At 46.7% G+C, this 14,890-nt stretch overlaps 1 protein-coding gene across 2 annotated transcripts in view; it reads left to right on the top strand.

The window, feature by feature from the left end:
• Nucleotides 1-14,890, top strand: part of ZC2HC1A (zinc finger C2HC-type containing 1A) — a 175,601-nt gene that overhangs the window by 18,056 nt on the left and 142,655 nt on the right. For both annotated transcript variants that reach the window (XM_082257498.1, XM_082257499.1), the window contains exon 2: nt 9,309-9,376. In XM_082257498.1, the coding sequence (XP_082113624.1) occupies nt 9,309-9,376 (68 nt within the window). The remainder of the gene's footprint in view (nt 1-9,308; nt 9,377-14,890) is intronic.

Raw genomic sequence — 14,890 nt, forward strand, 5'->3', positions numbered from 1 at the left:
AAAGCTGGTCAGCAGAGGGAAGCATGAAGTGCTCTAGAATTACCTGGTAGATGGCTGCACTGACTTTGGACTTAATAAAACACAGTGGATCAACACCAGCAGATGACATGGCTCCCCAAATCATCACTGACTATGGAAAATTCACACTGGACCTCATGCAACTTGGATTCTGTGCCTCTCCACTCTTCATCCAGATTCTGGGACCTTGATTTCTAAATTAAATACAAAATTTACTTTCATTCGAAAAGATGATTTTGGACTACTGAGCAACAGTCCAGTCCTTTTTCTTCTTAGCCCAGGTAAGGCGCTTCTGACATTGACTCTGGTTAAAGAGTAGCTTGACACAAGGATGTGACAGTTGTAGCCCATGTCCTGGATACGTCTGTTGGTGGTGGCTCTTAAAGCACTGACACCAGCCATAGTCCACTCCTTGTGAATCTTCCCCCAAATTCTTGCATGGCCGTTGCTTCACAATCCTCTCAAGGCTGCGGTTATCCCTGTTGCTTGTGCACCTTTTTCTACCACGCTTTTTTCTTCCACTCAACTTCCCAATATTATGCTTGGATACAGCACTCTGTGAACAGCCAGCTTCTTTTGCAATGATCTTTTGTGACTTACCCTCCTTGAGGAAGGTGTCAATGACTGTCTTCTGGACAACTGTCAAATCAGCAGTCTTCCTTATGAGTGTGTAAACTACTGAACCAGACCGAGAGACCATTTCAAAGGCACAGGAAACCTATATAGGTGTTTTGAGTTAGCTGATTAGAGTGTTTCACCATGAGCTTACAATATTAAACTTTTTCACAATATTCAAATTTTCTGAGATGCTGAATTTTGGGTTTTCACTAGCTGTAAGCCATAATCGTCAAAATTAAAAGAAATGCTTGAAATATGTCACTCGTGTGTAATTAATCTATATATTATGAGTTTCACTTTTTGAATTGAATTACTGAAATTAACTTTTTGATGAAATTCAAATTTTCTCTTTCGTTCATTTACGGACAGAGCTCCTGATTTTCATAACCATTAAGTTATACTGTCCACTACGGGAGTAGGACACTGTGACGAGACCAATCTCGCCACTGGGCATTGGAGAAGCCTGGTTGCTCGCCTCCTGCAAGGTGACTATGGACCCTCTCATCAGCCCATGCCAAACGTAAACCCCATGGCAATTTGACTGTGTTTGTGGCATCTGAGCGCTGTTTGAATATGTTGAGCGCTCAGATCCAGGCTATGTGTGGGGGTTCTGTTCAGTAGACTGGGAGTTATGCATTTTTGTGTCTTTTTGTGTTTCTTTAACCATGTGGATAATGGAGTCTTGCCTCTATCCTGGAAGCTAAACCTTCTTCCTGTAAACTGTAAGGCACAGGAAGTGCACTCCTAATATGGTCATCCCAGGAAGTTCTGAGGAGACGGACTGTCTAAGGTGGCTCCCCATTCACCTTTTGTCAGGTGTGCTAATGACCTCACCTGTTGTCTGCTAAGGGAGGTATTGACACTCAGAGTAATGTGTATTGAGGGCTCGTTAGGGAACCATTGTTCTGTGTCTGACTATAGTTTACATTGATTGCCCCCTGGGGCTTCTGTCTCCTTGCATTGGTCAAAGCTATCTGACCAATCCCTGTTGACTCATTTTCAAGTCCTCATTTGCATAGCAGCCCTCCTGGTCAAGCTATCTGACCAATCACTACTGACTCATTTTCGAGCCCTCATTTGCATGTCTGGAGAGGACCTTATGGGGGACTGCAGGTACTGTGAAATTGACCAATGGGAAAGCGGTTGTTGGGGGAAGGATGTTCCAAATTCTGTATAAAAGTGTGCTGTGTTCTTACAATAAATGTTGTTCCTGTTTTTCCCTCAACTCGGAGCTTTGTCTCGTTCTTGGGGGGATTCACTGTATGCTGTTGGAGACTGATTGCTAGGAGTGTAAGCTGATGTATGCTTTTCCTGTTCGTCTGCTAGCAGCTATTCGGGAGGTTCCAGGTTGGAGTGCTATTTTGTATCCAGTTCGGGAGTTTGGTGTCCTGCAAGTAGCTGTGCCTGTAGCTCTGGAAGGGGAAGATCTCCTAAACGGTTTTAATTCTTTTTACGCTGAGGTTCGTAACAGACACTAGGCAGAAAAGTATTCCGGCTACACCCATGGGCAGTCCCTGGGCGTATACTCCCTCTCTCTGCTATAGCAGCTCAGTTTTTTTTCTGCCTAGTCAGGAGTAAGGATCTATTTCCTTGCTGGGATATTTGGTCTTGGCAACATTTTTTACACAGATTTTGTTTTTTCTCCTGGATTTTTTTTCTGCGAGAGCTACAATCACCTCCCGGACTGAGGGACGGGCTGGATAATCTAAATCCAGTGGTCACCCCAGTCTGGCCAGTGAGCGTGCGCACACCTCAGCTCAGCGCTGGATGGGGGCTTGCCCGTGCGTTAAATGTCCCGCGAGGTCGCATACGACCGGGTCTTGGCCCGAGTCGCAGCTTTCCTCCTGGCCGACAACCCCCCATTTCCATGGCGAGGGGTTCTGTCTGGAGTGGGGCCACCTGGTTCCTGGTATGGTAAATAGCTGTCCCCCCCTCTCCCCCTGGAGGTTTTTCAGGTGGACGTGGGCCCTTCCTTGGGACGGTAGGATCCCCTCATTCCCCTCTTTTCTGCAGGCACTCCCCCTTGCCAAATTTCTCATCCTGCCCCTTCCCCCTCCATGCTAGGGCTGTTTGTGTGGTCTGGCCACTTTCCTGGGATGGGGGAAGGGCGCTAACTGGTGATGGGGCTGCCTGGATCTGTCCTTGAGGCCTGGTCTCCCGCCTGTATCCCAGTAAGCCTCGTGGTGCCGCGCAGGGCTGCCATTTTGTTGTAGCCTGTGTATTTCTGTACACAGCAGACATGTTTGTGTAGTCCAGTGGCCATTTTGTTGTGGTTTGCCATTGGAAATAGCAGTGGCCATGACAGTGGAGCCCTGTGGGTGGCGATTTTGGCATTGGGAGCCCCTCCTCATCCCCTGGTGCTGACTCCTGGATCATTTTACTTCCTGATCACCATACGTGCAGTGCAGATTCCCCTGGTGGCTGCAGGTGCCTGTTTCTGTGGATGGTGAATCTGGTGGGGTCCTCTCCTTCTCTGAGGATAACTTGGTGCTTTGTACCTGGCGACCGGGTGGGGCTGCCAGCGCGGTGGGGTTTGTCCTTTAGCAGTGTTTTACACTTTGTGGGGTCCCCCTGGTGACTCATGGAGTCTTTAGAGCATGTTTCCACACCTGATCCCCTCTCTAAAGAGGGTCTGACTTCCTGAAAGACTCTGTAGCTGCCGGGTACCCCCTAATTGCCCAGACCACATCCAAGGCATTCAAGTCAATTTCCTTTGGATGTTTAGGCCTGGGACACAGGGAAGGCAACACAATGTCTTAGTTCAAAGGAAAATCATGGACAACCTTTGGAAGGACCGACAGACAGCGGCGAAGAACCACCTTATCCCTGTGAATTACTGGGTAAGGTGAACGACAGGATAACACCGCCAGTCCCGACACCCTGTGTGCAGAGGTGATAGCCACTAAAAAAGGCCACCTTCTGAGACAGCGTATACAGGGGAATCTCCCAAATATTTTCAAAGGGAGGCTTCTGTAGAGCTGAAAGCACCAAATTAAGATCCCAAGGCGGCAACGGAGCCCGCACTGGAGGAACCAAATGTCGGACACCCAGAAGAAAGGTACGCACCAGTGAGTGTGTGGCCAAAGGTTGTTGGAAGAAGACCACCAAAGGCAACAGCTGGCTCAAGGCGAATTTCTGTTCAACCCCCTCGTTGCAGGAAGGTCAAATCACAGCCACAGAAGGAGTGAGGAAGAACCCCAAGAGACTCACACCACGCAATGTACGTCTTCCCCGTATGATGGTAGATTTTTCTAGATGTTAATTACCTAGCTTTCAACAGTGTAGGAATCACCGACGCATATAAATCCCTACCCCTTCAGCACCTGGTGTTCAACAGCCAAGCTGTCAAAGCCAGCGACTGTAAAGCAGGATGGAAGATGGGTCCTTGGGACAGCAGATCCTCCTGAGAGGAAGCTACCAAGGAATGTCGGCATCCAGCCACACAATATCAGCCCAGAAAGGCCAGTCCAGAGCCACTGCCACTAAAATGACCGGAATTCCTTCTACCTCGATCCTGCATAGAAGTCTGGGCAGAAGCTTGAGAGAAGGGAAGGCGTAAATCAGACGATACAGACCCCCAAGGGGCCAACAGCGCGTGTCTGTGGCATTGCCAGAGGATCCCTTGACCAAGCTACAAACCTCTGCATCTTTCTGTTGAGTCAAAACGCCAACATATCCACCTTGGGGGTGCCCCATCGGAGACACAGCTGCCGAAATACCTCCGGATGAAGGGATTACTCCTCAAGGTCCAACGCCTGCCGACTGAGGTAATCCGCCTGCCAATTTTCCACCCTGGGAATGTGTACGGCGGTGAGGGATGGAACTAACCGTTCTGCCCTCCTTAGAATGGCAGCTACCTCCAGAGCCTGAAAACGTTAAGAGGTCGAAACCGGGACAATCACCCCTTGAAGGAAAAGGTCTTGTATAGCCCCCAATAGGCACTGTAAGCGGTCTGGAACAGGCATCGGTTGGAAGGAAAGAACCTTGCCGGGGGACAAGAGTGCGCAGACGTAGAGGAATCATCCTCACTATCGGAGGATTCTGGGTGCGTGGTTGTAGACCTAACAGGGTGATCCACATGCGCGGCGGCTGAATCAGATTCAGGATCCGAGGAGACAGATGAGGCAGGGGAAGGTAGGGGGTGCTTTTTGATAGCCCGTCGCCTGCAAGCCACCTCCACCCAGGACACAAGGGACTCCAGGATCACCCTCTCTGAGGCTGCAGTGCCCTCCGGATCCCAACCATCCATCCATGCACTGATGGTGATCAGGAACATTGAGAAGGCTAATGGGCCACCAGTTCTCAATTATTGAAGAATCTTTACCCCATGACAGAAGAACCGCAGATTGTCGCATCGGGGGAGAGCATAAATCCTCTCTCAGACAGAAATTAAAAACTTCCATTAAATATGGGGCCAGAGTAAATTTAAAGTGCTTGTAAAACTCGACTGTCAATCCATCTTGCCCAGGGGACTTCTTAATGGCAAGCTTATCAATAGCCATACCCACTTCATCTGCAGTGATGTCGACTGCCAAACTCACCAGAGAACTGCCATTTCCCAGTCCTGGAATAGAATCCAGAAAACCTGACATGCCTGCCCGATTTAAGATCCCTCCTACCCAGGAGGTCAGCATAATATGACCTGGGGGTTTCCGGGATCCCCAACTTGGAGTACTGTCAACCAGGCCTACATCTGACTTAACTGCTCTACCTTGTTTGCAATTCTGGTAAGGGTTGGGCGAGTTATATTTCCCATAATCCCTTTTCAGAACCAAAGAGGCATGCCTGTCATATTGACACTCCCTGAGCAAGAGTTTAACTTTAGAGATCCTCTCCGGATCTCCATTATTCGAGACAAGCCTATCAAGCTTCCTCCGCAAACACTGGTAGGTTACATACTTATCAAGCTGTTTATTTCTTCCTACGGCCTTGAAAAACCCAACGATCCTTCGTTTTGTAAGCTCTCACCACTCTGACTTACTGCTGCAAAAGCCCATGATCGATACCTGTGCCTGAAAAAAATTCTCAAAGGATTGTCTCGCCTTCTCATCGTCCAGGAGTGCTGAATTCAGTCCCAATACACCCCCATTGTGACTATTCAGAGTCACAGACAGAATACAGTGATCGGAAAACTCCACCGCCTGACACACTAGTGCCGAGAAGGCGGATTTCCCCTTTAAAAAAACCTTAATATTCTACTACTACCTCGCTGAAAAGTGAATCCTGTGTCATCTGGGCAGCAATGAATGTGCACATTAACCAGACCTGCTTCTCTAGCTATTTTGTTAAAAAAAAAAGCGGTCACAGTCCAGCCTGGCTCCGGTACCTTTCCTGTCCTTCTTCCTAGTAATGGTGTTGAATTCACCACTGAAGACCACTTGCTAGGCTGTAAAAAGAAAAGGCTTGATCTTCATGAAGAGGCGTTTCCTGTCCCATTTTTGTCTGGGGCCCATAGATTTTAATCAGGCGCAGGTCATCCCCCAACCCCCCCCCATTGAGATGTCTAAGACCATGCATCTCCCCATTTCTACTTCAATAATCCGCCAACAGGTCACAATGCCGGAAAAATGTATCGCAACTCCAGTGTAAGGCTCAGCTGCAAGAGACCAGAAGGAGGGCCCACGCCTCCACTCCCTCTTTGCCAGATGAATATTGGCCAAATTGGATGACCAAGTCTCTTGCAAAAAAAAATATCCGCATCAAACCTGCTGAGCAAAAATAAGACCATGTTACGAGCACTTACTGATTTTTATGCTGGCAACATTAATAGTCGCCACTTTCAAAGGATTGGGAACCGCCATCAGGATGATTGGGGTACACGTTTCTTAGCCTGCTTACCCTCCCCTTCCTCCCTACTCGGGGACCCTACACGCTTTAATGTTCCCTGTGATTCCTCTTTAATGGAAAACACAGATTCATCATCCAAAGAACCCTCATCCTCCACCTCAGAAAACACTTCACACTCATTGGACACCTCCACCCTCCCAGGTTCAGGTACCGCCACATCATTCTTCTTCTTCCTATTCCACCACCAACATTCACTCCATCCCCACCGCCTCGCACCCTCCAGTCCTCAGATGCCAGGGAGTGGGGGGTCAGCCTTGCACACTGGTCCAGCTCCCTCCACAGCCCCCACTACCTCTGGGGAGACTAACACAGGAGGATCAGATGCAACATCCACTGACACCGACTCAGGGGGCACGACACAAGGGGATGACACCACATTGGATGGACCATCAGACACTGATTGAACTGAGACAACAGGGACAGAGACATTGGGGACCCCTGGAACAACCCCCCTCTCCTCTGCCTCCTCCATGTCCAGGCGAAAAAACTTTTACCAAAGCAGATTGATTATGCAAGGCCTCAGGGCACTGGCTGTACACATGCCCAAACTTATCACAAAAATTACATTTGATCTTATTGAAATCCTTGGTCCGATGCCCCAGGCCCTGACACAGAGAGTACTTTATCTCTGGACATAAGGCGGAATGGCCCTGAGAACTGCACCTATTCCAGAGGTTGGGCTGCCCAGGGTAAAACACAACAATCCTCTATTCTTCCCAAAGAAGGCTGAGGAGGGAAGATGCCCATTCCCACACACATGCAACCTCATCTACACTGACGTTCCACCTGTCCATATGCCCCTTTCATCCACAATCTTCTTCAATGGGGTCAGAAGCTCCCCAAATCTCAGCCAAACAGACAGGTCAGCAGAAGGAATGTATTAGGATAGCATTCCCAGAATCTCCCATACTAATTGGGGCCAGGTAACTCACCTGGTGTGTGTGTGTGGGAACTCAGTGTGCTCTCCCCCCAGTGATCAAACTTGTCCTAACACACCTTGCTGCACAGCCATTTACTGGGAAGCTCAGTATACTGCTGCTTCTCTTCCCCCCCAGCTCTTATGCTGCTGAGAACAGAGGGAATGTGATTATAAAAAAAATGGAAAAAAGGTATTCATGTTTTTTGTTACATCTATACACAAATGTTTTGTCTTTCATTTCTATTTTTCTATTTTAAACTGAATGGGTTGTTTTAAAAGGTGATAATTTACAATCCCTTTAAGCTCTCACAAGCAGGACCCTCCTTAACCCTCATATTGAATTGTATTGTAGCTGTACTGTCTGCCTTCATATTGACAAGATGACATGTGAAATGCAATGTTTTCCTATGAGAGCTGTCTTAACTGACAATACACAAGTCTGTCCGACTTTAGAAAAGGTTCCTGCACTACTCTGGTCAGACTTTGATACGACTTTAATGCCACAGAGTGTAAAAAGTCACATCAAAGTCGGATTCCAAAGTTGCACTGAAAGTTGTGTGACTTTGGAGTCGGGCTAGTGTAGACCGTGCCTAAAGGGATTGTAAGGGCATATAATATACAAGGTGTGACAATTTAAATTCTTGGAATGAACTGTTAAAAAAAGTTTGTGCAGAAGCATTGTCATGGTGGAGAATCCACAGTTCCAGTCTTTTTTTCAGTGGACACATGTCTGCTAACACCCACCGCCATCCGATCCAGTCCTGTCTGCCATCCATATGGCGGATCGGATTGTATGGCATCAGATGGAAACTGACAGGCAGTCTGTTTCCATCCGATTGCCCCATAGAGGAGAGCGGGACTGTGTCCATGTCTACTCTGCACAACAGAGCGGGCACTGACCTGTCATCTGCCTGCTCAGCGGGGATCAGCGGAGAGAACCCCCACTGAGCAAGCAGATTCCGCTTAGTGAAGGCGCTTGTGTAAAAGGGTACTAACTATGTTGGTTGGCCGTTGTACCATGTTTTGTGAACTCGTAGTGAACTATCCCCTTGTGATCAAAAAAACACACCACAACACGCATGATTCCTGTCACTCATTTCCGCCAACAGTGCAACACATACATGTATTATTTCTTCTACTACTCTGCGCCACCATATGAAACTGCTTCCTATAGGGTTCCTGGTGGCCCCGCCCACCTTGATGTCACAGACCGTTGCTGCTGGGTCTGTGATGCCAGGAAGGGGTGGGGCCACCAGGTGATGTCACTAGTTGCCTCTCCATACCTATATATGAACTGTCAAACGGGGAAGGAGGCTTTTGGCAGCCAGCAGTCCCCGGTAGCGAAGCTCCCCCCCCCCCCCTTCGGTTTCCGGTGGTGCATGGGTGTCGTGATTGACAATAGATTTACATTGGGGGACACTATTTTTATTTTTTAATAAAGGACCGTTTCATTCACATGAGGGGGGGGGTGGGATCTGGGGGGCCCCCTTTTTAAAGGGGGACTTCCAATTTCTGATAAGCTCCCTGTCTGCAGATTCCCAGACCCCCCACAACCACCGGCCAAGGTTGTGGGGAAGAGGCCACTGTATGGTTTGGGGGGGGGCACTCCCTCCTCTTTTTCTTGACCTGCTGAGGTGCGTGCTCGGATAAGGGTCTGGTATGGATTTTGGGGGCGACCCCACGCCGTTTAAAAAAAAAATATGGACTGGGGAGGGACACCACGCCATTTGTTTTCATACTTTTTAATTGTCTGCTTTTTTGTTTTTATTTTTTTTTTTTCTAATCAGTGAATCAACCCAACAGTATGTTTTAATACCTTTTTGTTTAGGGTGAACAATTTAACAGGAGTTTCAGCAATGATATTTTTTAATGTGTTTCTGATTCTTTAAATTTGATATTTTAACAGAAAGCATTTCCCCTGAGGATCTCAGGCCCTGTAAAATATGTGGAAGAACATTTCTTCCTGCTACTTTGGTGAGTATGAAATAACATCAAGGTGAGAAATCTATGTATCTTCAGCTACTGCTGGATCTATATGTCCCATCATGCAATGTCACCCCAATATTTTAACACAAACACTCTTCTTCTGTAGTGTATGGTAGTGCTCCTCATCCATCCAGCAGGTGGCGGTGTATCATTTTTATGTGATTGGGGTCTCAACTCGTGGCTTTGGGCCCTTTTTTTTTTTTAAAGAGGGTGTATAGACAATACCTATTAGTCATTCTCCCTACTGAAGTAATATTTTACAAAGCTGCAGATTTTATTGATTTCTCGCTAAGCCATCTGTTAAACAGGCAAAGCCATGTCTTTAGAACTTTTTTTATTGTACACTTTGTTAGAACTGTTATTTGTCTTATCGTTTACCAGACAGAGATATACTGACAGTAATAAAGTGGTAAATCGTGACTGCTGTATACTGCAATCTGTAGTTAAGGGACAACTTTTTTCTTTGAGCTTAAAGCCCCGTACTCATTGGTCGGTTCAATAAAAACTGGCTGACATTTGGTCTGTGCGTATGTGCGTTTGTCCGACAGAAGGCAGCCATTTGGCAGGCTTCTGTCAGACAAGCATGCTGGAAAACCAGCAGCCGATCAGCTTCTGATCAGCGCACTCAGCCAATGGCTGAGAGTGCTGATCGGAGTGTTCTGATGGGGGCTGGCCCCCTGTCAGAACACAACATCTTAGTGGGAAAGATCACTGTACTAACGTCAGATCATCAGCTTCGACAGGCATGAACGCTGGGTTGAAGGAAAAAAAAACTTGGTGTGTACCAGGCTTTACACTTGAAAATCTGAGAAATCCAGAGGTGGTTTGTGCACAATGGATAACTTAAAATGTAAGACTAAGAAAAGTTGAGGCTTTAAAGGCCGATGGAAAGAGAAGGATCACAGATATCACGCACTTATATTTAAATTATTTTCTTTATTGTGCAGGTATGTATAAAAAATATATATCACATAGAGACATATCAAAATAGAAATATAAAAGAAAAAAGACCACATGTGTAGAAACAAATTTCCATAGGGAATGCTGATACTGTTTATCACAGAAGATGGTACGGTCTTTATGTAGCATGGTCTAAGGTCCCCAGCAACTTACATTGGTTTCAGAGAATGTTAAAAGAATGGAACACTGCTATTCATCATCTACTGCTAACAAGGAAACGTAACATAAACCTTGGCACCATTTTAAAACTACTACAACTGTTAAGCTGGCCGGGTCATCAGGGACCAGACAAATTTCGATCAGTTTGTGGCCGTCCCCTTTCGACAGAAGTCATTTGTTTTATCTGCTTCTACTTTTGTTGAAGGGACATGGAAAATTTCTCCTTGATCAGCAACTGCAGCCACTGATCAGTGTATTCTGACAGCAGAGGGTGCCACTGTAGGAATACAGCTGCACTTATGGGCACTGATGGGGCTGCACTTATGGGCACTGATAAGCTGCACTGATGGGCACAGTTAGGCTGCGCTGACGGGCACAGTTAGGCTGCACTGACGGGCACAGTTAGGCTGCACTGACGGGCACAGTTAGGCTGCACTGACGGGCACAGTTAGGCTGCGCTGATAAGCTGCACTGGTGGGCACTGAGGGGGCACTGATAAGTAATGGACACCGTCCACTGTTTTATTGACACTGCCCAAATATCTGTGGGAGGGGTTTCCACCATCCCTGCAAAGCTTAATTTTTTTATGTCTTATTTTCAGCTAGATGTGTATTATACAGTATCTCACAAAAGTGAGTACATCCCTCACATTTTTGTAAATATTTTATTATATCTTTTCCTGTGGCAACGCTGAAGAAATGACACTTTTATGCAAGCTGTACACTCACTACTTTACATTGTAGCAAAGTGTAAATTTGCTGTCCCCTCAAAATAACTCCACACACAGCCATTCTTGTCTAAACCGCTGGCAACAAACGTGGCTACACCCCTGAGTGAAAATGTCCAAAGTGTCAATATTTTGCGTGGCCACCCTTATTTTCAGGCACTGCCTTAAAGCAGTTGTAAACCCGAAAAAAAAAAAAAGAAAACCTACAAGACAAAGGCATAATGAGCTAGTATGCATCGCATACTAGCTCATTATGTATTACTTACCTTAGAACAAAGCCCCGATACGGACCCCCGGACATCGCTGCGGGGGCTGCCATGATCCCTCGGCGTCTCTTCCGGGTTCGGCGGCTCCGGCGCTGTGATTGGCCGGAGCCGCGATGACGTCACTCCCGCGCACGCACGCGGGAGTGATTTTCCGGCAAGCTCCCGGCAAGGAAAACTGAAGGTCCCCCTGGACCCCCCTCGCGTGAGCGGTTGCATGCACTGCAAATATCTCCTAAACCGTGCCGGTTTAGGAGATATTAATTGTACCTACAGGTAAGCCTTATTATAGGCTTACCTGTAGGTAAAAGTGTCAAAAAGCGGGATACTACCGCTTTAACCCCTTTGGGCATGGAGTTCACAAGAGCTTCATTGGTTGCCACTGGAGCCCTCTTCCACTCCTTCATGACGACATCATGGAGCTGGTGGATGTTAGAGACCTTGAGCCCCTCCACCTTCTGTTTGAGGATGCCCCACAGATGCTCAATAGGGTTTAGGCCTGGAGACATGCTTGGCCAGTCCATCACCTTTACCCTTAGCTTCTTTAGCAAGGAAGTGGTTGTCTTGAAGGTGTGTTTGGGGTCGTTATCATGTTGGAATATTGCCCTGCGGCCCAGTCTCCGAAGGGAGGGGATCATGCTCTGCTTCAATATGTCACAGTACATGTTGGCATTCATGGTTTCCTCAAGGAACTGTAGCCCCCCCAATGCCCGTAGCACTTGCAGCCCCAGACCATGACACTCCCACCACCATGCTTGATTGTAGGCAAGAAATACTTGTCTTTGTACTCCTCACTTGGTTGCCGCCACATACGCTTGACACCATCTGAACCAAATATGTTTATCTTGGTTTCCTCAGACCACAGGACATGGTTCCAGTAATCCATGTCCTTATTCTGCTTGTCTTTAGCAAACTGTGGGCTTTCTTGTGTATCATCTTTAGAAGAGGCTTCCTTCTGGGACAACAGCCATGCAGATCAATTTAATGCAGTGTACGGCGTATGGGCTGAGCACTGACAGGCTGAACCCCCACCCCTTCAACCTCTGCAGCAATGCTCGCAGCACTCGTACGTCTATTTCCCAAAGACAACCTCTGGATATGACGCTGAGCACGTGCACTCAACTTCTTTGGTCGACCATGGTGAGATCTCTTTTGAATGGAACCTGTCCTGTTAAATCGCTGTATGGTCTTGGCCACCATGCTGCAGCTCAGTTTCAGGGTCTTGGCAATCTTCTTATAGCCTAGGCCAGCTTTATGTAAAGCAGCAATTCTTTTTTTTTTTTTTAGATCAGATCCTCAGAGAGTTCTTTGCCATGAGGTGCCATGTTGAATTCCAGTGACCAGTATGAGAGAGTGAGCGCGATGACACCAAATTTAACACACCTGCTCCCCCTTCACACCTGAGACCTTGTAACACTAACGAGTCACATGACACTGAGGAGGGAAAATGGCTAATTGGGCCCAATTTGGACATTTTCACTTAGGGGTGTACTCACTTTTGTTGCCAGCGGTTTAGACATTTTAATGGCTGTGTGTTGAGGTATTTTGAGGGGCCAAAAAATTTACACTGTTATACAAGCTGTACACTCACTACTTTACATTGTAGCAAAGTGTCATTTCTTCAGTGTTGTCACATGAAGAAATCTAAAATATTTAAAAAAATTTGAGGGGTGTTCTCACTTTTGTGAGATACTATATGTGACGTTGCATATCACAGAGACCGGTATTGTGGTATTATTGAAGTTTATTGAGCTTTGCATACATTAGAGCAGGGATCTTTCAGGGGTATTCCCTTTATCGCAGAGATAGAGAAGGTAAAAAAGGGGGAGGGGTATGTCTGTATATTAAGAACAGTATACAGATAAATATGAGGGATGATATTAATAATTGAGCTATGGACGAGGCAGAATCCCTATGGGTAGAGCTTCAAAGGGAAGGCACTGTGGGGAAAGTAATATTGGGCGTATGCTATAGGCCCCCCAACCAGAGGGAGGAGGGGGAGGCAGACCTCATTTTACAGATGGGATTGGCAGCAAGAATGGGAAATGTCATTATAATGGGGGACTTTAATTATCCTGATATAGACTGGGCAGAAGGAACCGCAAACTCAGCCAAGGCTAGGCAGTTCCTAAATGTTTTGCAGGACAATTTCTTGGGTCAGATGGTGAATGCACCGACGAGAAACAATGCGGTACTTGATCTACTGATTACCAACAATACAGACCTGCTCACGGATATAGAAATACGGGGCAACTTAGGAAACAGTGACCATAGGTTAATAAGTTTCAGTATTAATTACAGCAATAGGAAACACAGGGGTAATATAAGGACACTGAATTTCAAAAGAGCCAATTTCCCAAAACTGCGCTCGCTGCTAGAAAATATCAAATGGGATAGAACCCTGGGAACAAAGAACACGGAGGAAAAATGAGAGTGCTTCAAGAGCATACTTAACAAGGGGATTGGCCAGTGCATTCCAAAGGGAAATAAATTTAAAAGAGCAAAACTAAACCCTGGGTGGCTAAACTCCAACATAAAAATGCATATTAGTGCTAAAGCAAAGGCCTTCAAAAAATACAAGACTGAGGGGTCATTGGCAGCATTTAACCACTCTACGACCGCTCACAGTAATACTACTGCGGCAGAGTGGTTCGTTATCGTCCAGCCACGTAGTATTAACGTGACTGGACACTCGCCCTTCTGGGCGGCGCTTGCGCGCTGCCGGAGGCTCGCTCCCGCTGTTTTCATTCACAGCGGGAGTCGGGCCAGGGGAGGAGCAGCGGCGATCGCCGCTGCTCTTACCCGATCGTCGGGGATCGAGTCTGGAGATCCGCCCGCTGTGTGTAAACACAGCGGGCGGATCTCCATAGTGACAGGGAGTGACAGATCGGACTGTTCAGCATAGCTGGACATCCGATCTGTCCATGACTCACTCAGTCACCTCCCCCCCTACACGTCAGTAAGCACCAGGCATACATTAACCCCTCCCTCTCCAATAAAATTAACCCCTTCCCTGCCAGTGTCATTTTTACAGTAACAGTGCATATTTATAGCACTGATTACTGCAGTAATGTCACTGGTACCCCCAAAAGTGTCAAAAATGTCAGTCAAGGGTCCGGTCTGTCCGCCGCAATGTCGCAGTCCCGCAAAAAAAATCGCAAAAAAACACCAAAAATGACAGAAATCTTTCCCTTTGTTAGTAAACGCAATAACTTTTGCGCAAACCAATCAAAATACGCTTATTGCGATTTTTTTTACCAAACATATGTAGCATAAAACAAATTGGCCAAAAAATTTTAAAAAAATTGGTTTTTACATCTTTTTTGGGGGGAATTTCATATAAAAAAATGTTAAAAATATTGTTATTTTTTCAAAATAAACGCTCTTTTTTTG

The sequence above is a fragment of the Pelophylax lessonae genome (assembly GCF_965119305.1).
Source record: "Pelophylax lessonae genome assembly, chromosome: 5".
NCBI lineage: Eukaryota > Metazoa > Chordata > Amphibia > Anura > Ranidae > Pelophylax > Pelophylax lessonae.